Source organism: Triturus cristatus, chromosome 4_2 (assembly GCF_964204655.1).
Source record: "Triturus cristatus chromosome 4_2, aTriCri1.1, whole genome shotgun sequence".
Taxonomy (NCBI): domain Eukaryota; kingdom Metazoa; phylum Chordata; class Amphibia; order Caudata; family Salamandridae; genus Triturus; species Triturus cristatus.
In genome coordinates this window covers 114,779,017-114,798,983 of record NC_140586.1, presented here as the reverse complement: position 1 = coordinate 114,798,983, position 19,967 = coordinate 114,779,017, and the positions used below count along the sequence as shown (strand labels likewise).

Here is a 19,967-nt window from a genome sequence, read left to right as displayed (position 1 = left end):
AAGAGATCAATATTGTCTCCCATAACTTCTTTTGAATGAAGAGGATGTATGCTAAAATGTTCATAAATTTCTTCTTCCTTTGACTTGTCCACTTTTTCAATTTGTCCAGTTGGTGTTTCTGTGTCTTCTTGTAAATCTTCTTCTTCTTCTTCTTCTATATAAATTGATTCATACCATTTGTTATTCCTTTTCAAATACAAATTTGCTCTTTCTACTTTCCGTACATCTACCAGCTCCTGCCAAATCTTCTTATTCTTTGTAGGTACACCATTAACCAGAATAACTAATGGTTCAGTTTCCAAAGTATCTGCATCAATAGTTTCCATATTTTTTTTCAAATCCAAGGGCAAATACACCACTCTACCTTTTAAACCTCTCAGTAAATGTGAAGGAGGTAATTTACCAGTTTTGGGCTCCATACGTACTATGGTCTGGAACGGATGAACACATTGAATAAGTATAGACTCATATGTATTTAATTCAGAATGTTCGGCAGGAATAACATCCAATTCTAAATTATTATGTACAGCTCTGGTCGGCATTCTATTTTCCTCTAACTTGTTGTAACAGTATTTACAAATACGCTGATCTTCACCCAATTCAAAACAATTTTCAAGAAATATATATGTGGCAAAATCCTTCCACTTATAATTATCTTCATTTTCACTTTTTCTGTAGAGATCAACATTCCTGGTTTGTTTTCTATAATGAGTTCTGCGGCAACAAATACAAGTAACATTTGGTCTTTCATTAGAGATTATTGCAAATTTTGTTATGTGATCATTAAATGTCTTACTTACAGAGGGTTCTACATTCTCTTCCACTTCTTCCTCATTTACTGTGTCCTTTTCTGCACTGTCTTGTTCAGGACCAAAATAACAAAACTGAATTTCATCAATAACCTTCTCTACATCTGATACCGTTCCACGGAACAGAGCCCTATTCAATTAATCTAACTTTATTGCTGGACTTTTAGCAAAATACAACTGTCTCACAAACTTTCTCATTTCAGTATGATGAACAGCCAGCATCCTAAAATGATGAAAAACACTTTTACACACTTTTCTAGATAGACAAGCCAGAGAATGACCCTGCAACCCAGTATTCTCTCTCACTCTGCATGGATCTAGACTTTGAAGCACCTTAATCTTCTGTTTCACTCATTTTTTACTATATTCTCTTAGAAACTCACGAAATTTATCAATAGATTCCTGACGCACAGTGCAAATACTACTACAATTCCAAGTGTACACTAGGGCTTTAGGACGTCTCCCCATAGCCTCATCCGCCATCACTTGTACTTCATCTCTTGGAACCATTTTCTCCTTCTCCATTATGCAACCATTTTTCACTTCGTAAGCACGACCTCTGGTGTCAACCGCATGCAGCAAACTATTACTTTGAAAATAACTCTCTTCATTAAAAAAAGGTTCACTACTTGACCTATGCATCCATTCTCCTAAAAACACTTTACAAAAGTTTGTTCTTTTCACTACTCTTTTCCTTTTGCTTTGTGATTTCAGTACATTGACCATTTTATCTAATGTACGCATCCTATTCAAAATTAAAATGAATAGTTTCCTTTTTAATTCTAATCCCTTTGCTGCAATGGCTTCAATTTCTTTTTTTCTCTTATAATATTTTGCCTTATGCTTATATTTCTTCACATCCTTTATCAAATTGGACATAACTCTTCTCTGAAACATTTTTCTACGTATCTCTTTAAACGCTGTTTTTCAGTTTAAGTTAATCTTTATTGTTGCAGAAGGTATATTTGCATTAACTAAATTCTCAATTTTTTCCTGTTCTTTTCTATTGAAAACATTCTTTCCAGTACAGACATTTTGTACATTTTTCCTTTTTTTGAAGATGTTCTTTAAAAAATCTTTTGTCTGCTTACCAGAAGACTTTTTCTTTTTCCCAACATGAGCATCTCCAACTAACTTAGGTCCTCCAGTTGTCTTCAAATATAGTTTTTTTTTTGTGGTTTTTCCTTAGTCTGGATTTTGTAGGCATCTTAAATTTTGTTCACTGCTCTTCAGCAATACCTGAAAAAAACTAAAAAAAAATTCCTTAATTTTATTTAAATATATTACTACATTTTTTATGATCTTTTCAAATCTTAAAATACTAAGTACCCCTTTCCTACAAGTAAAAATCACAATAACACCTTCACAAATTAAATATCTAAAAACAATTCCTGTGTGCACACAGAGTCATGGATTGAAATTAGGCAGAAAACGAAATTTCTTTGCCAATTTGAAAGCACACTTAGTACTCTTTTTTTTGGCAAGTGATAAGTACTTTTACAGTCTGTCACATTTTGAATCCACTTTTCAGATTCTTAAAAAAGCACATGTCCAAACAGCTTTCTGAGACCAGCAACATGTGTAACCTGGGTGACTGACTACACTCCAGCAAGGGCAACCAGCCTTAGTGATGCTAAATGTATTTGCATTACTGACTGCAACCTCAAACCCCACTCGGTTGTGAATACTGTGCATGATTCCACAGGATAAGCAGCTGGCTGTGTGCTAAGAGTCTGCTTCTGCAGAAAAAAATAGCTCCCCCTTTCCATCTAATGCAAATGTAAAATCACCAGAGCAATACGCAATAAATCTCTGCCTGTAATTCCTCTTTCCACACAGAGTCATGTTTTCATATTAGTCAGAATACGAAATTTATTTGCCAATTTAAAAGCACACTTACTACTCTTTTTTTTTGGCAAGTGATAAGTACTTTTACAGTCTGTCACATTTTGAATCCACTTTTCAGATTCTTAAAAAAGCACATGTCCAAACAGCTTTCTGAGACCAGCAACATGTGTAACCTGGGTGACTGACTACACTCCAGCAAGGGCAACCAGCCTTAGTGATGCTAAATGTATTTGCATTACTGACTGTAACCTCAAACCCCACTCGGTTGTGAATACTGTGCATAATTCCACAGGATAAGCAGCTGGCTGTGTGCTAAGAGTCTGCTTCTGCAGAAAAAAATAGCTCCCCCTTTCCATCTAATGCAAATGTAAAATCACCAGAGCAATACGCAATAAATCTCTGCCTGTAATTCCTCTTTCCACACAGAGTCATGTTTTCATATTAGTCAGAAAACGAAATTTCTTTGCCAATTTGAAAGCACACTTACTACTCTTTTTTTTGGCAAGTGATAAGTACTTTTACAGTCTGACACATTTTGAATCCACTTTTCAGATTCTTAAAAAAGCACATGTCCAAACAGCTTTCTGAGACCAGCAACATGTGTAACCTGGGTGACTGACTACACTCCAGCAAGGGCAACCAGCCTTAGTGATGCTAAATGTATTTGCATTACTGACTGCAACCTCAAACCCCACTCGGTTGTGAATACTGGCATGATTCCACAGGATAAGCAGCTGGCTGTGTGCTAAGAGTCTGCTTCTGCATAAAAAAATAGCTCCCCCTTTCCATCTAATGCAAATGTAAAATCACCAGAGCAATACGCAATAAATCTCTGCCTGTAATTCCTCTTTCCACACAGAGTCATGTTTTCATATTAGTCAGAAAACGAAATTTCTTTGCCAATTTAAAAGCACACTTACTACTCTTTTTTTTTTGGCAAGTGATAAGTACTTTTACAGTCTGACACATTTTGAATCCACTTCTCAGATTCTTAAAAAAGCACATGTCCAAACTGCTTTCTGAGACCAGCAACATGTGTAACCTGGGTGACTGACTACACTCCAGCAAGGGCAACCAGCCTTAGTGATGCTAAATGTATTTGCATTACTGACTGCAACCTCAAACCCCACTCGGTTGTGAATACTGTGCATGATTCCACAGGATAAGCAGCTGGCTGTGTGCTAAGAGTCTGCTTCTGCAGAAAAAAATAGCTCCCCCTTTCCATCTAATTCAAATGTAAAATCACCAGAGCAATACGCAATAAATCTCTGCCTGTAATTCCTCTTTCCACACAAAGTCATGTTTTCATATTAGTCAGAAAACGAAATTTCTTTGCCAATTTGAAAGCACACTTACTACTCTTTTTTTTGGCAAGTGATAAGTACTTTTACAGTCTGTCACATTTTGAATCCACTTTTTAGATTCTTATAAAAGCACATGTCCAAACAGCTTTTTCAGACCAGCAACATGTGTAACCTGGGTGACTGACTACACTCCAGCAAGGGCAACCAGCCTTAGTGATGCTAAATGTATTTGCATTACTGACTGCAACCTCAAACCCCACTCGGTTGTGAATACTGTGCATGATACCACAGGATAAGCAGCTGGCTGTGTGCTAAGAGTCTGCTTCTGCATAAAAAAATAGCTCCCCCTTTCCATCTAATGCAAATGTAAAATCACCAGAGCAATACGCAATAAATCTCTGCCTGTAATTCCTCTTTCCACACAGAGTCATGTTTTCATATTAGTCAGAATACGAAATTTCTTTGCCAATTTAAAAGCACACTTACTACTCTTTTTTTTTGGCAAGTGATAAGTACTTTTACTGTCTGACACATTTTCAATCCACTTCTCAGATTCTTAAAAAAGCACATGTCCTAACAGCTTTCTGAGACCAGCAACATGTGTAACCTGGGTGACTGACTACACTCCAGCAAGGGCAACCAGCCTTATTGATGCTAAATGTATTTGCATTACTGACTGCAACCTCAAACCCCACTCGGTTGTGAATACTGTGCATGATACCACAGGATAAGCAGCTGGCTGTGTGCTAAGAGTCTGCTTCTGCATAAAAAAATAGCTCCCCCTTTCCATCTAATGCAAATGTAAAATCACCAGAGCAATACGCAATAAATATCAGCCTGTAATTCCTCTTTCCACACAGACTCATGTTTTCATATTAGTCAGAAAACAAAATTTCTTTGCCAATTTAAAAGCACACTTACTACTCTTTTTTTTGCCAATTGATAAGTACTTTTACAGTCTGACACATTTTGAATCCACTTTTCAGATTCTTATAAAAGCACATGTCCAAACATCTTTCTGAGACCAGCAACATGTGTAACCTGGGTGACTGACTACACTCCAGCAAGGGCAACCAGCCTTAGTGATGCTAAATGTATTTGCATTACTGACTGCAACCTCAAACCCCACTCAGTTGTGAATACTGGCATGATTCCACAGGATAAGCAGCTGGCTGTGTGCTAAGAGTCTGCTTCTGCATAAAAAAAATAGCTCCCCCTTTCCATCTAATGCAAATGTAAAATCACCAGAGCAATACGCAATAAATCTCTGCCTGTAATTCCTCTTTCCACACAGAGTCATGTTTTCATATTAGTCAGAATACGAAATTTCTTTGCCAATTTGAAAGCACACTTACTACTCTTTTTTTTTGGCAAGTGATAAGTACTTTTACTGTCTGACACATTTTCAATCCACTTCTCAGATTCTTAAAAAAGCACATGTCCAAACAGCTTTCTGAGACCAGCAACATGTGTAACCTGGGTGACTGACTACACTCCAGCAAGGGCAACCAGCCTTAGTGATGCTAAATGTATTTGCATTACTGACTGCAACCTCAAACCCCACTCGGTTGTGAATACTGTGCATGATACCACAGGATAAGCAGCTGGCTGTGTGCTAAGAGTCTGTTTCTGCATAAAAAAATAGCTCCCCCTTTCCATCTAATGCAAATGTAAAATCACCAGAGCAATACCAAAAAGCTTTCTGAGACCAGCAACATGTGTAACCTGGGTGACTGACTACACTCCAGCAAGGGCAACCAGCCTTAGTGATGCTGAATGTATTTGCATTACTGACTGGAACCTCAAACCCTAAAAGTATTCCTTATTTATACCAGTACACCTTAATTTATCGTAAAAACATAGTCCATATTATTTTACATGTTCCTCACATTTAAATTTCTCCCAAAACACAAAATAATAAACACAACTTCAACAAAAGGAATTCCAATTCTATTATTCATTTCTTAATTTACCATATACATCCCCTCTCAAACTCTTAACTCACCTTTAAAATTAGTTAGTTGTGAAAGAAATGTGGCACTCAAACAGCAGATTATCAGAGCCAGGATCTCTGTTCTGTACACCTCTCTCCTCTCAGCAGAACCAGATAATGGCAAAGTTTCCCTCTCTTTTTCCACACATATACATGTAAGTTTCAAATCTCAGTGCTTCCCCCTTTTTTTCAAATGTAATCACACATTTCTATTGGTTGAAAACCAACCCTTTTCCAAAAGTACCCTTCCCCCAACTTGACTTCTGCCTAGTACCCTTCCCCCAACTTGACTTCTGCCTGCTACCATAGCATCAGCTCTTGAAACACTGCTGTGTAGAGTTAGGTCAGAAGTTCACCAAACAATGTTTCATTTCCAAAGAGCAGGAGTGCTTGACTTTTCAAACCTAACAGCAAATCCATAGTACTGTTCTTTGGTAACACATTTTTCTGTACCAATACAAAACATGCTTCTATAAATTTACACATACAGCCTAGTTTTTAGTGTAGAATGGTGTGAAACAGCCAATGAGTTCATTTTATTTTAAAAACATATGTATGCCTCCATTTCCAAACTGTCTTTCATTTCTTTTTCCCATTATACTGAAATACACCTCCTGAGTGCATCCAGATCTCCTTGGAAGATGTTCACAGTGTGGATTGTAGGACACAGCTATGTCTTCTGGAGTGAAAAGTATGCAGAGAAAACAGGTATGGTGAGAGACCTTGCTTTGCCAAATGTAGACATTAAATGGATTGGTCAGAGAGGGTTAAAGTGGCACCAATTGATGCCATTGGTGAAATCCTTCATGCAAATCCAACACCCTGACCTCATAATAGTGCACTGTGGTGGCAATGACCTAGGCACTTTGACTGGGGTAGGTCTGAAAATGCTTATGAAGGAGACCTTTGCACAACTGTTTTCACTTTTCCCTAAAACTGCCTTTGTGTATTCTAACATATGCCAAAGGCAAAAATGGAACTGGTCCAATCATTTTTGTCCGCAGATTGACAAAGCAAGGAAGCACGTCAACAAATCTGTTTCTGCTTTCCTCCGTGACTATGGTATGGGTTCCATTTACCACAACAACTTGCGTTACGACATGCAAGACATTTATAGAGGCGATGGTGTACACTTCAATGATGAAGGGAACAGAGTCTTCCTCTTGAACCTTAGACTCTGCATCGGTACTTACTTGTAGGTACCACTAAAAAAATCACTTAATAAACACAACGGCTCTTTTTAGAGCCCCCTAATATCTAAACACTTAAATCTGCATTTCATTTCATTTTTTATTTTTTTTTCTACCGTACGCGTACGGTAAGCTTACCGTACGCGTACCCCGCGATTTTTTTAAAAATTAATAAATGTTTTTTTTGTACTTTTCTGTCCTTCTTTGACCCCCTTTCAAATGTTAGGGGGTCTGTAACTCTCTTCCTTGCCCCCGTTTCAAGTTATCTCCCTTTTTTTTCTGACTGAAATACACGAAATGGCGGTCGCCGCTTCCTGGTTTCGACCGATTCGAATGTTTACTAAGATCTATCAGCCAATCAGAATCGCGCTCGCGCACGTCACCGTACGCGTACGGTAAGCGCACCGTAAGCGCACCGTAAGCAGGCTCAGATATATATATTGATTTAAAGGCTATTTTCTCAGAAACTACTGAACAGATTTACACCAGACCTACAAAAGGCACTTCCTTGACCTGAGGACTACCTCTCTGCCAAATTTCAAGGAACTCTGTTCAGCCGTTCGGGCTGTAGCTGTGTCTAAAGGTCCTATGGAAAAATGCATGGGAAAAACGCGTTTTGGGACCCCCCTTTTATCTCAGCCCCCGCTTGACGAATCCCCCCAAGACTTTCAGGGTAGGAGCGGAGCGTAGCGCCCCACCTATTTTGAAAATTTCGCGAGGATTCGTCGTCCGGCGCCAAAGTTATTCAAAATAGAATTTTGCGCTTTTCCTATGGAAACGTGGTCCTAACTATAACTATATATATTCCTTGCACTTTCTTGTTATCCGGCTGGTGTTTCTTGGGTTTAATCACAAGTACCATATCTTGTCTTCCCATCCAGTGTGCCCTGCATTTTGTGTGCTTTTTGTTGGACCTTGTTGTAACAACAACCTGGTTTTTGCATGGTTATATAACACCTCCCTGTTCCCGTGGAATTGTGTCACATATAGTCTTTGAAGAGTTTGAAGCAAGCTATTGGTATCGGTACTAACCCTCCAATCATGAGCTAAGGCCTCCATTGCTAAACTCTGTGACAGGTAAGCCAAGGAAGCTACAGTTGTTTTACTTATATATCTAGCTGTCTGGTAAGGCACAGGTTGTCATCTTACAAGCACTTCCCTAGGCTTAAGCAAGGCATTCGCAGTCTCCAGTATCTACGTTTGCGGGAGTGCAGACCGTGTAACCTTTGGGATTGCAGATGTTGACTTTAGGCAGCACAGCTCTGGCACAGGCTGAGACACTGTCCCGAAGGATCGACTTACTGTAATCCCTGCAGGGGCGTGGATTTTCTTTTACACGATCTGACAAAACCCAAGTTTCCTATTAGCTCTTCCGGGCAGTGAACTCTTTTCTGCATGTAAATGTGCAACCTGTTCTACCCAGATTACTGAGGGAAACTCTCCTTACCCAGGTGCCTGCGCAGCATCCATGTGAGCTTGCTGCTTGTCACCGTCTTGTTACTGCAAGAGCTGCACGACTGGCAGACCCGCTGTCCCTCTCTGCCTGTATGCCTTGTGTACTGGTCTTTTCTGAAGGGCCTCGAGCCCCCTGTCAAACTCGCGCTTGCGTGATTTGGGTCAGACCAAATTAGTCAGCGTCAGGCCTTTGCCGGCCGAGTATGTTTAATGGAAGAACGCCAGGCACCGGGGAGCTGCAGGCCAACCACACTGCAAACTAGGCTGGCACTAAACCAAGAATGTGAAGAACATTCCCTTCCTGTCCCTTCAGCGTCCAGCGGTCATGAGCACATTGACATCACAGGCCAGTCTCCTAGCGCTGAGGGACAAATGTGTACTCAACTGCCGCCATCAACTAACGTCTCGAGGGAGGCTGCAAAGGTGCACTACCATCAGCGTACAACAGAGGGGGCTGCAGCTGCTTGGGGCAGCGCTCTGAATGAGACAGCTGCTCAGAACAAGCCTGTCCACGAAGGAATGTCAGGAATGCAGCCGGCATCTGGCCGCGCTGCTGCTGGCTCGGGAGCTCCCTAGGCCAGGGGAGTTAACGTTTGGAGAGAAGGCGGGACATGCACCCGCCTTTGGCCAATTGCGTGCTGTCTTTCTTAGAAAGATGCGCGCAAAGGCCAATAGCTGTGAGCAAAAAAAAAAAAACACACACAAGCGTCCGAGTCCTTACTAGAAGCCTCGCAGGGCAGCGCATGTCCGCTAGCTCAGTCGAGACCTAAAAAGGAGATAGAGGGAAGGCAAATTGCTACCGTCCCTTATCCCTTCTAGACTCAACCTCGAAATTAATGGGATGAATTCTCCTGGGGAGGCTGGAAGAATGGGCCACTGAGAATAATATTCTCTCAGAAGCCCAGTATGGGTTTAGAAGGGGTATCGGAACGGTAGAACAGTGTTTAAACCTGGAGTTACTAATAGGAAAATATACCCTAGCTAAGGAGGGGTCCCTACATCTCTGCTTCATAGATCTCACAAGTGCATTTGATCTCGTTAATCAATGCAAATTTTGGCAAACTTTGAAAGAGCAAGGAGCACCAATTGATACCGTCATATATTTATCCCAGATTTACACTCTTTTATTTATTTACTCATTTGTAGGGCGCATCGAATCATCCCCAGGGGGATCTCTCGGCACCTGATAGAGGAGCACACTATTGCAGAGGAAACATTAGAATAGCCAGGTCTAGGAAGCTTTTTAAAATAGCGGAAATTGGTACAAGTGCGGATCTCATCCGGCAAGGTATTCCAATGAGTGGGGGCCAGGTACGAAAATGCACGTCCACCCACCCTAGCCTTCCTGATTCTCCGTACACAGAGCAGGTTACGACTGCTGGATCTCAGCAGTCGTGTGGGTTGATACCGATCGATCTTCTTCATCAGGTAGGCTGGCCACATCCCATGAAGGGATTTAAAAATCCAGACATAGCAGTTTAAAAAATGGACCTCTTTTTGATGGGAAACCAATGCAATTGGCGCAGGAGGGGAAAGAGGGGGTCCGTGCCTGCTTGTTGAGGACAAGACGGGCTGCCGTGTTTTGAACCACTTGTAATTTAGCGGCCACATCCTCCCTCATCCCGACCAGCAGTGAGTTGCCATAATCTAATCCACAGGTCTTCAAACTGTGGGGCGCGCCCCCCTGGGGTGGCGTGGATGGGTTCCCAGGGGGGCGCAAAGGCCTCTGCAAAGACATGTAAATGAAGACGCCTGGAAGTGCAGCGATGTTTATTTACTGCATTTCCAGGCTGTCTTCATTTTCTCCGAAGCCCTCAGAGTGCCCTGGGGCCAGAGGTCAGTGGGTGTGCTGCTGGGGGCTCGGCTGGGCAGAGTCTGGAGTCTTATTAAGACTCCAGCAGGCCCGAGTTTTTCACAATACATTTGTATTGTAAATTTACTGCTGTAGTGTGAAAATGCATTTCATGAAAAGGAATATAAAAAAGGGTTGCCAATAGAAAAAATGCCAGCCATGTATGTTTAACGAGCCTGCAAAGACCTTGCTTTGATATTAAATAGGGTCTTAAATAAGGAAGTATGTATTTATTTGTAATTTGACTTTCTGTCTGTTCCTTTTATTTTCAGTCATGAAACATTCAGGCAGCCCTAGAACACATTTAAAAGTGCTTTATATTTGCTTCTCGGAGTACGCACAGCTAAGTTCTGAAAATAGGACTTTAGGTGACTGTTTATTTTTGTACCATCTGCAACATCAAAATAATGAGCTGGCAATCCTAATCATAAGACTGGAAGTTTGCTGCAGGATCAGCACATTATTTATTTCCTTCACCCTCGATTTCCTGATTAATTCCATAATGGCAATAGTTTAACTTGTATCTGAAACCCTATGCCCCGTCAATAACATGCTGATTAACTTCAAGTGTCTGGGAATTCACCCTGCATTCAGACAACTCACTCCTCATTCCCACCCTTCACTTTCACACTCACCCTGCACTCACAACGCATAGTTATGTTTTTCCCGCATTTGCCACATAATCTATCGTCTGCTGCATAATTTCCAGATCAAAAAATGCAGCAACACATGTTACCTCACAGTGGAAGGCCCTTTCTAAAGGTTAACTGGTCACCTTTCTGTTGCTTATTGCTATATGTGGGTGTTAATGTGGTACTTATGAGGGGCAATAAAGGCCAGAACAATGTTAACAAGTGTAAAAATATCAAAATAGTGCAGTAATGCTATCACAAAATATGCAGCATAATTCGCCTTTGCTTGCTGCAGAATTTAGTCAACCATGCTGCATAATTTGGCCTTCTACTGCCGCATGATTCCAATGGCCCTGTTTCTAGTGCTATGAGGTCCCTGCCTGTGGCAGAAAGCACTGTGAATATATAAGTCATTATTTTAAAACAGTATTTACATACTCTAAGCTAGGCCGCTGCAAAAGGATGCAGTGATTGAGATAAAACAAGTTCTTACAAAACATACTTTTTAGTAATAAGTAATCAAACTGTATCTAATGCAGACATTTTTGTGTCTCCACTATTCCAGACCCCAGCTGATAACTCCTTTACATTACATCTTAAAAAGAATAGATCTTTGCCACCATAAAGCTTTAAGCAGATCCACTGGAATTATTCAGCAGAAGAGGACAACATTATGCGGCAGGTTTGACTAAATTATGCAGGAAGAAAAGGTAAATTATGCGGCACAATACGCCACATTTTGTGGTTAGCATTGCTTCATTATTTTGTCATTTTAACTCCCGGTAACGCTGTCAGGGGAAATATTACACCTCATTAGCACCAGTGTAGCACCCAAATACAGCAGTAAGCAACTACAAGATTACCAGTCAATCTTTGCAAAGTGCCTTCCACTGCCCCGGAACACTTTGTCACGCTTTAAGTAACTTTTGCTCGGTTTGAGCTAGAATCAAGATTTTTTTGTTGAAATCTGCAGATTATGTAGCAAATGCAGTACACTGATAATTATGTGGAAAACGCTGCTGCTGCTGCAGACACTCATAATTCCATGGTTTCTTTTTTAACTTTCTGCACTACCACCCACACTTCGATTTCAGGCAGAGGCATCTCAAAGTCAGTATTAACCATTCAGGGGCAGTTTTTTTGTGAAAGCTGAGTCCATGGGGTGGCAGGTAGAAGGCCAGCAGGGTTGCATTCAGATGCAGAGCCCTAATCCTCTCGATCCTTGGAGCCTCACAGTAATGGTCTAGGAGACAGAGGAAAGGAGCGCGATTCATAGTTATTGTCAAAGAGAATGCCCAGAATAGGGAGCACTGTATGCGGACTCATTTTTATGTTTACAAATGGCCAGAGACCCCTTCTTCAGAGAGATACCCCAAAGAAGGGGACAATATAAGTGTTTTTTTTTTTTAAAGGGACATTCATTAGTGAAGCCGTACTGCTGTCAAGTGTGTAAGTGGCCACTGCTGGTTATCATAAAGGAGCAGATGCAGCAGGACTGGGGCCAGGGATTTGGGGGGCCCACTGCATCACAATTATGACTGTCTACCTTTAAAAAAAAAAGGGGCATCAGAGCTTATTGTCCTTTCAAGAATTAGGACAGAGGTGATGATCCATCCTGAAGGGGAAGAGGTAAAAAAGGCAAAGGAGATAGCCTGATACTCAGGACTGCAGTTATCATTAGGGCAGCAGGTATAGTTGCATTGGAGTCAAAGAGTGTGAGGGGCTCACAACACCCCAATTATGTGGAGCAGTTTGTTTGGGATATCAGTTTTTGTTTGATGCTTTTGCTGTTTTATAAGTCCCATATTTGGTGCAATTCATAAGCTATAGAAAAAATATTCCTGAAATCATCTCATAAGCCCTGCTCCATGCACGCAGCCATGTCCCTCCCGCTCCCCCAATCCTTGTCATAAAGTTTTGGAGGGGGGCCCGACCTCAAAATATTTTGCTTAGGGGGCTCAGAGTAAAAAAGTTTGAAGACCTCTGATCTAATCAGAGTCTGTCTGGCCATGAACGGAATCCCCGGAAAGATCCTTCTGAGCATTCGCATGGTTCCAAAGCAGGTGCCTGCCTCCGACTTTACCTGCTCTTCCATTGATAAGTTGTTATCAATTTTTATGCCCAGGTTCTTGGCCCATCCTCTAGGGGCGGGCGCGTCTCCTAGCTCTGGTGGCCACCAATCAGGGGTCCACATCTCCTCTGCTTTACCAAATAGAACTATCTCAATCTTAGAGGAGTTGAGCTGGTGAAAGTTTTTCTTCATCCACCTCGCTATGCTGGTCATACAGTGTCTAAATTTAAGTTTGGTGACCACAGGACTCTTCTCAATAGGGACTTTCACCTGGGAGTCATCAGCATAAGGTATGGTTTCAAACCCACAGTTCCTAATAATTGAAGCTAGGGGGGCCGTCCTTTTATCAAGGACAGTGAATGGTTTACAACATCTAATTGAGAAATGTGCTCAGTACATGGCAGAAAAGGATTTACAGCTAAATCTTACGAAAAATTTTGTAATGACATGTGGGAAAACCAAGTTGAAGCATAGATAACACAACGTGGGAGGAGTAGCTATAGGTAGAGTTCCAACTTTTTCCTATTTAGGTCTTCTTTTTAATAGTAAGGGCACATGGAAAACACACAGTGACTCGTGTAATTTGAAATTTTTAAGAATTATTGAAGGAATTTTTAGATTTTCAGCAAAAATGGGAAATAAACCCATAAGGGAAATTCTCACTTTATGTAGAGCCAAGTGTGTGACGGGTTCCTGTTATGGGTCAGCGATATGGGGGAAAGCAAATACTACGTCCTTACAAACACCAGAAAATAAATTTTTTAAAAGAGTATTGGCTGTCCCAGATTCTACAGCCAATTTTATAATACATAAAGAGCTGTCGGTATCGTTTATAAGTGATTTTATTAATATTGCGGGACTTACATTCTGGCGAGGGTTGTGGGTAAATGAGGAGACCAAACTTACCACGGACCTGATAAAGGACTGTTTGGACCTTGACCATAGTAAAAAAAATCCCCTGTCTAGAGCATATCTATAATTTACTAAAATATTGTAAGATAGACTTTAACAAAATGGATCCGGTGTCTATCCAAGACATTAGTAAAAATGATTTGAAGTTGAGATATACTTCTGCCAGAGAACAGAATAGAATTAACAAAGCAAGACAGAAACAAAGTGTTATTACCCATTGTGAAATCCCCTTGGTGGAGGGTACACAAACATATTTAACTTTGGTAAGAAACACTTAACACAGATTTTATTTAACAAGGCTTAGACTTGGTACATTACATCATATACCTGCATTCTCTGATAAGGAACCGTGGTCCTATAATTTACCAAACTGCCCGTGCAATGGAAATACCCCCGTCTACGTTGCTCTTTTTATTATTTTTTACTTTTTATAGTGATATTCGGAAAACTGTTTTAAAACAACTTTTTCCAATCTTCAGACTTTATGATTATAAACATGCTTTTACATTTTTATGCAGCTTCCATAATATGAAAACTGTGTACTCTGTCATTTGTTTCATAGTAAGAGCAGTCAGGAAAAGAAAAGATTTAACACATCTAGATGCTTTACTATATGAGAAACCTGATGAGAGTAACTAGCTAAGTTTGTTTATGAATTAGTATAATATGCAACTTTGCACATTATGTATATTTTTCTACATGAGATATTATGTATTAGATTTTATGTATTGTTGTGTATTTTATAAAGAATGTATAAATTAATTGCATGATAGTCGGGCATTTTAATTTCTATTGTACTCCCTGATCAATTATGTGTGTTGTCCTTTAGTAGTAAATCATTGGTATTTTACAAAAATATGCGTATATTAATGCAAAAATTGTCTTTTTTATGTATATTGTATTTTTTTTTCTAAGTATGTTTGTTCTTAGTACGCTTTTATGGTTGTATATTTTACACCGAATAAAGCTGATTTGACTTGACTTGACTTGCATTTTATAATGAATCTCATTAATATTTTGGTCGTGTGTATGTTAAAGCTGTCGCCCACACATAAATACTGCTGTATGTTAATAAAATAACTTTCAATTCAATAAAATACATCACTTGCAGGGCAGTAAAATTAACACATGACACTTTAAAAGCCGTGAATAAAGACACAAGGGTAAACCTTAAGTCACTAAAGGCGCTACTCATGACCTCACAAAGCACACCATAGATGTCGTCCAATATAAAGTCATGAGTGATATCACTGATAACATCACATAAAACTCCACTAGTGACATGTAATAGCTGCTCAATAATCCTGTGCATCATTCATGTCTAGTGTTCATTTCACCTGTATGGGGACTGCAGCAGCATCTAAACAAGACAGGGCATAATGTTGTCATAATTTGGTTGGGCTCTTGACAAATTTAAAATTCTGGATCTCCATTGGAGAAGCAGCCTTCACATCACCCAATGGGATATTAAACACTGTTTTCCAATAACAAGGGTAGACCCTCTTTTAGGGCAGTAGTTTGCAAGCCCATGTATTCCAGGTTGCCTCTCTTTAGTGTTTTGCACCTTTTAGAACTCAACCAGGTAGACAGACCACACTGGTGCTCATTGACAACCAAGGTTTCGGACCTATTCGCCTACCTGTGTAGAAGAGTAACCACCTCCGAAGTCTCTCTGCACTATCAGCCATTCGACAATTCTATGCGCTTCGTCAATCTTCTTCTGCTGCAGTTTTTGAAGCAGTGCATAGGCAGTTGTTTCCACCGTGAAGACAGATTTCTCTTTATTGTTAAATGCCCAATATGTTTTACCTGTAGATATAATAAAAGATTTATCACACCTTTGGTCAAGTAAAATGATAACATATGAATGGTAAGAATCCATACGATTGAATAGATTAATGACAAAAGAGTACACTTTGGGCAAAATCTACATCTAAAATTTATAATGGGCTAAGACAATAGAATGAGGTGTCCAGTTGACAGCAGCAACAGCAGGGATACATACTGCTGCAATTTTGTGGGAAAATATTTCCCCAAGGCATGACGGTCCCTGGAATGTGCCTAGTGGTTTGACTTTGAAGGAAGGGCAACAGCGAAAGACATCTTGTGAAACGTGTGCACCTTAATGGTGTTTCCAATTCAGTTCTATTCAAAAGACTGTATTTGATATCAGAAAAAAACCCATAAAAGCACAATAAATTAAGTTGTAATAAAATTCTTAGCGTACAATCAATATAAAATAAGTAAAACCAGTTCATCCCAAAAAATAATTGACAGTAATCATCATTCCTACTGTAACATAAACAGATGATCATCTAATTCTCTGCACAGCTCAAATATGCTGTACCACCTTGAGAGGCAGCCACGGATATAGATCATTTCAGAAATATGTATTATATTTGTAAACCAGAGATGCATATCTGGTTTACAAATATAATACACTTTTATGAATTGATCTGGCGAGCGAGAATTGGCACTCCCATGCATGATTACCAGGAGCTAGGTCAGCACCCATCTAGATTTTCACAATGCGGGAGGTCGTGCGCTGGAGTATAAAATCTAGTCATGCGGCAGCAAAACCAACTTCCGAAGCAGCCCCCTCTGAAGCGCCGCGTGGTGCTGGCCACACTTAGTTTTCAGCGCGGAACAAGCTCCTGGGGCTGAAAATCAGCATGGCATGCCAATTTACGCCCATTCGTGGAACACGGCGTAATCTCACACAGTTTTGGTGTAGCTCCGCGGAATTCCATGGAGTGAAATTCCGCCAGTTCCGGCGTCCACCCCATCACATCCGACCACCCCCATAATCCCGCAACATTAAATGCCCCCGAAAAACATTTACTGCTGCATATTGTGAAAATCACCGTGAATTGTTTCATACCAGGCTTTCTGGCAAATCTAAATACAGCTTTCATATAGGTTTCAAAGGACATTATCATTGCTACCACCAATTATTCCCAATTGTTGTGGGAATTATAGAGTAGGCTCAGAAAGGGAAAGGTATCGGTAAAGGTCATCTTTTTACCTTTAAGAAAGTGCCGACCATTCCTATTCCTGACAATACCAGTAGTCATTCTAAAAGACTTTCCTTGATTCACATTCAACCCCAAAACATCCATGAATATAGTGAAGTTACCAAGTGGTATTTTAAGGTCATCCCCCGTACCAGCCATCAAAACAGCATCATCCACAAATGACAGAATGAGCAATGGACGGGACCTCACTTGTGGCATACCACAAGCTCTCTCAACCAAAACATTTCTTGATATTATTAAAATATAAATTGAATAGGAATGGGGCTAAAATGCAGCCCTGCCTCACCCATTTTTCCACATTGAATAGCTTTGTACACTCTCTCCTTCTTCCGTATCTGACACATGCAGTAGTCCCTGTAAATGATTGCCGTAGGAACTATCCATATTCATCAATAAGCCCCATAATTTACAGCGGTTAACATATGACAGAATCATTAAGGCCAAGTATAGGGATCCCTTTTTGGCCAGTGTAATCCCTTTTTGGCTAGTGTAATCCCTTTTTGGCCAGTGTAATCCCTTTTTGGCCAGTGTAATCCCTTTTGGCCAGTGTCTACGTACTTATAGGGAGGTACATATTTAAACACTGCTCTATAATGCCCAATTTCTTCCGGAAACCGTACTAAACATTGCAAATAATGTTCTTTTCTTCAGCGCAGACCTCCGGTACTGTCAGTAGAATTCTCCCCATCACCTTAAACTTAGAGTCTAATAGGGAGATCGGCCTATAACAACTTGACTCACACTGATTGCCCTTTTTAGGTCTCGCCTGACCCAGCGCATGAGCTGGTCTGGCGAGACTTATTGAGAGGGCTCCAAAAAGTGCTACCAGGGCAGCCTAGAGCTACAGTGCATGTGCGCGGGCGTGCGCGCCGCGCTTTACCGCGATTACTTTCGCTTTCGCGGCCGCACGGCCGCTTTGATGTTTGATCGTGATCGGGATCACTTTCACTTTCAGGCGCTTTGCATAGATAATAGGTCTCCTTATAAGTATTTAGTTATGCAACTGTTTTATGGCTAAACACTTATAAGGTCCCAAAGGCGAGACCTATTGGCTATGCCAATGCTTGTTAAAGATTGGAACAATCACAGACTAACTCTGTGTGGGAGGGAGGCCATACTTTGCCACAGCTTTTATAACATTTGTAACCAACGGTACCCAGAAGTCAATGATATCACTGAACTTATTGAGAGGTAGGCCATCTGACCCTGGGGCTTTCACTTTCCTTCCACTTTTAATGGTGATTCTAACCTCCTCACAATTCAGCTCAAGGGTACTGGTAAATTATTTAAATTGCCATCCTCGGTTCTGTTTATATAAATACGTTCTGCTTCATTCCCTCAAGCATAAATAGATGCAAAATGTTTGACCCACTTCTCTAGGGAAAGAACTGTATCCACTAGCGGATAATCAGGCTCCCTAAGATGGGGCACCACCTTCCAGAAGGCTCCACAATCAGTCTTACTACAGGCCTCCTGGAGTGCCTCTCAGGCATCCTCCTTAATGACTCTCCCATGCTTTTTCCATGCTTCTTTATAGGATCTCCTACATTCTTTAATCTTACCCATATCTATAGGAACAGACTTCAATTTCCGTTTTAGCGCTGTATGTGCCTTTGTACAAGATGAATCAAACTACGCAAGAGCTTTCCCTGGTCGATTGCTTAGACGTAGCAATAGGGTCTCCTTTATATAACTTACTAGCGCCACAAAAGCTGAAATGACAATACGTCCCTCAGCGGTGTCGCCAAGACAAAGTTTCACTTGTTCACGTTTCCTCCTCACTAGGTTGCACAGGAATTTGCCCGAGTCTTTTTTATCCCATTAGAGTACCATTCCGTTCCATCTTCCCATCACCATCCCTTGGCGGGGCAAACACGGCAATTCACACAAATAATCCCACTTGAGAGTCAGAGGTAATGGGTTATGATTGCTGACACAGGATGGTAAAATTTGTAAGTCTTCTATAAACGTTTTAACATTCTCGGATACTAGCACAAAGTCAATCATACTTGAGCTTACCAAATGTTGGTTAGCTTCTTGTGAAGTACAAATGTCATTAACAAGACCATTATTCATTTTCATTAAAAACCTATTCAATGCAACTTCCATAAGTACCATGAATAAAATGGGACATCTCCTCACCCCCTTTATTGATCATACCACAAACTGCCTTAGCATCTCGTGAACATATATATTTATTAAAATCTCCGATCCAAAGATTACAAATCTCACTTCCCCTATTAACTAAGAAGCCCTTCAGATCATTTACCAAGGTGTATACCACACTAGCCATAATACTATTTAAAATTGTATTTTAATAATTAACTAACAGGATGTCCAGATTATCGTTTAGGTTAATCCTAATGACCTGATAGTAATGTAAATTTACAACTATTTATTCACTTTGCCTGGAAGAGTCACAGTTAATAAAGTTGATAACTCGCCTTTATCCCTGCCATGACTTGACTTATTAGGAGGGGTACAGAGGGAGCAGCATCCCTCCAAACAGAAAGGATAAATCACCCACGTTTTTTGAAAGCATAAAGCAGGATACTTCTGAATAAAATGTATCCAATGTGAATATCCTAATTAGGTCCAGACTCTGGCAATATTCTAGCATAGGATCTTAACCCTTTCTTTTGTTGCAAATATTTTACTGATCCTACTAACGTTTGGAGGAAGGGTAGGTAAAAGAATAAGTTCTTTTTCTGCAAACTGTACTAAGCTGAAATATACAACGACACAATCCTCTTTATAAACGTTTGGGCCTGGCCCAATTCATTGCATGTGGCGAACCATTACATTTCAGTCCAACATTTGATGCCTCCTACCCACTTTTGTACCAAGCCAATGTCTTACTTTATTT

The 19,967-nt window shown here is 40.4% G+C and overlaps 2 protein-coding genes across 16 annotated transcripts in view; one reads left to right on the top strand and one right to left on the bottom strand.

Moving 5' to 3' along the window:
* LOC146833112 (complement C3-like) overlaps window positions 1-19,967 on the bottom strand; it is a 1,368,049-nt gene that overhangs the window by 319,781 nt on the left and 1,028,301 nt on the right. The window contains exon 29 of the mRNA XM_085600736.1: window positions 15,706-15,875. Within this exon, the coding sequence (XP_085456862.1) occupies window positions 15,706-15,875 (170 nt within the window). The remainder of the gene's footprint in view (window positions 1-15,705; window positions 15,876-19,967) is intronic.
* The window catches only part of LOC146833113 (uncharacterized), a 787,180-nt gene that overhangs the window by 438,484 nt on the left and 328,729 nt on the right, over window positions 1-19,967 (top strand). Inside the window, exon 6 of one of the 15 annotated variants that reach the window (XR_014960519.1) lies at window positions 11,649-11,784. The exons of the other annotated variants lie outside the window; for them this stretch is intronic. The gene's annotated coding sequence lies outside the window, so the exon portion shown is untranslated. Of the gene's footprint in view, window positions 1-11,648; window positions 11,785-19,967 lie in introns of those variants that run through there. 15 annotated transcript variants of the gene reach the window in all.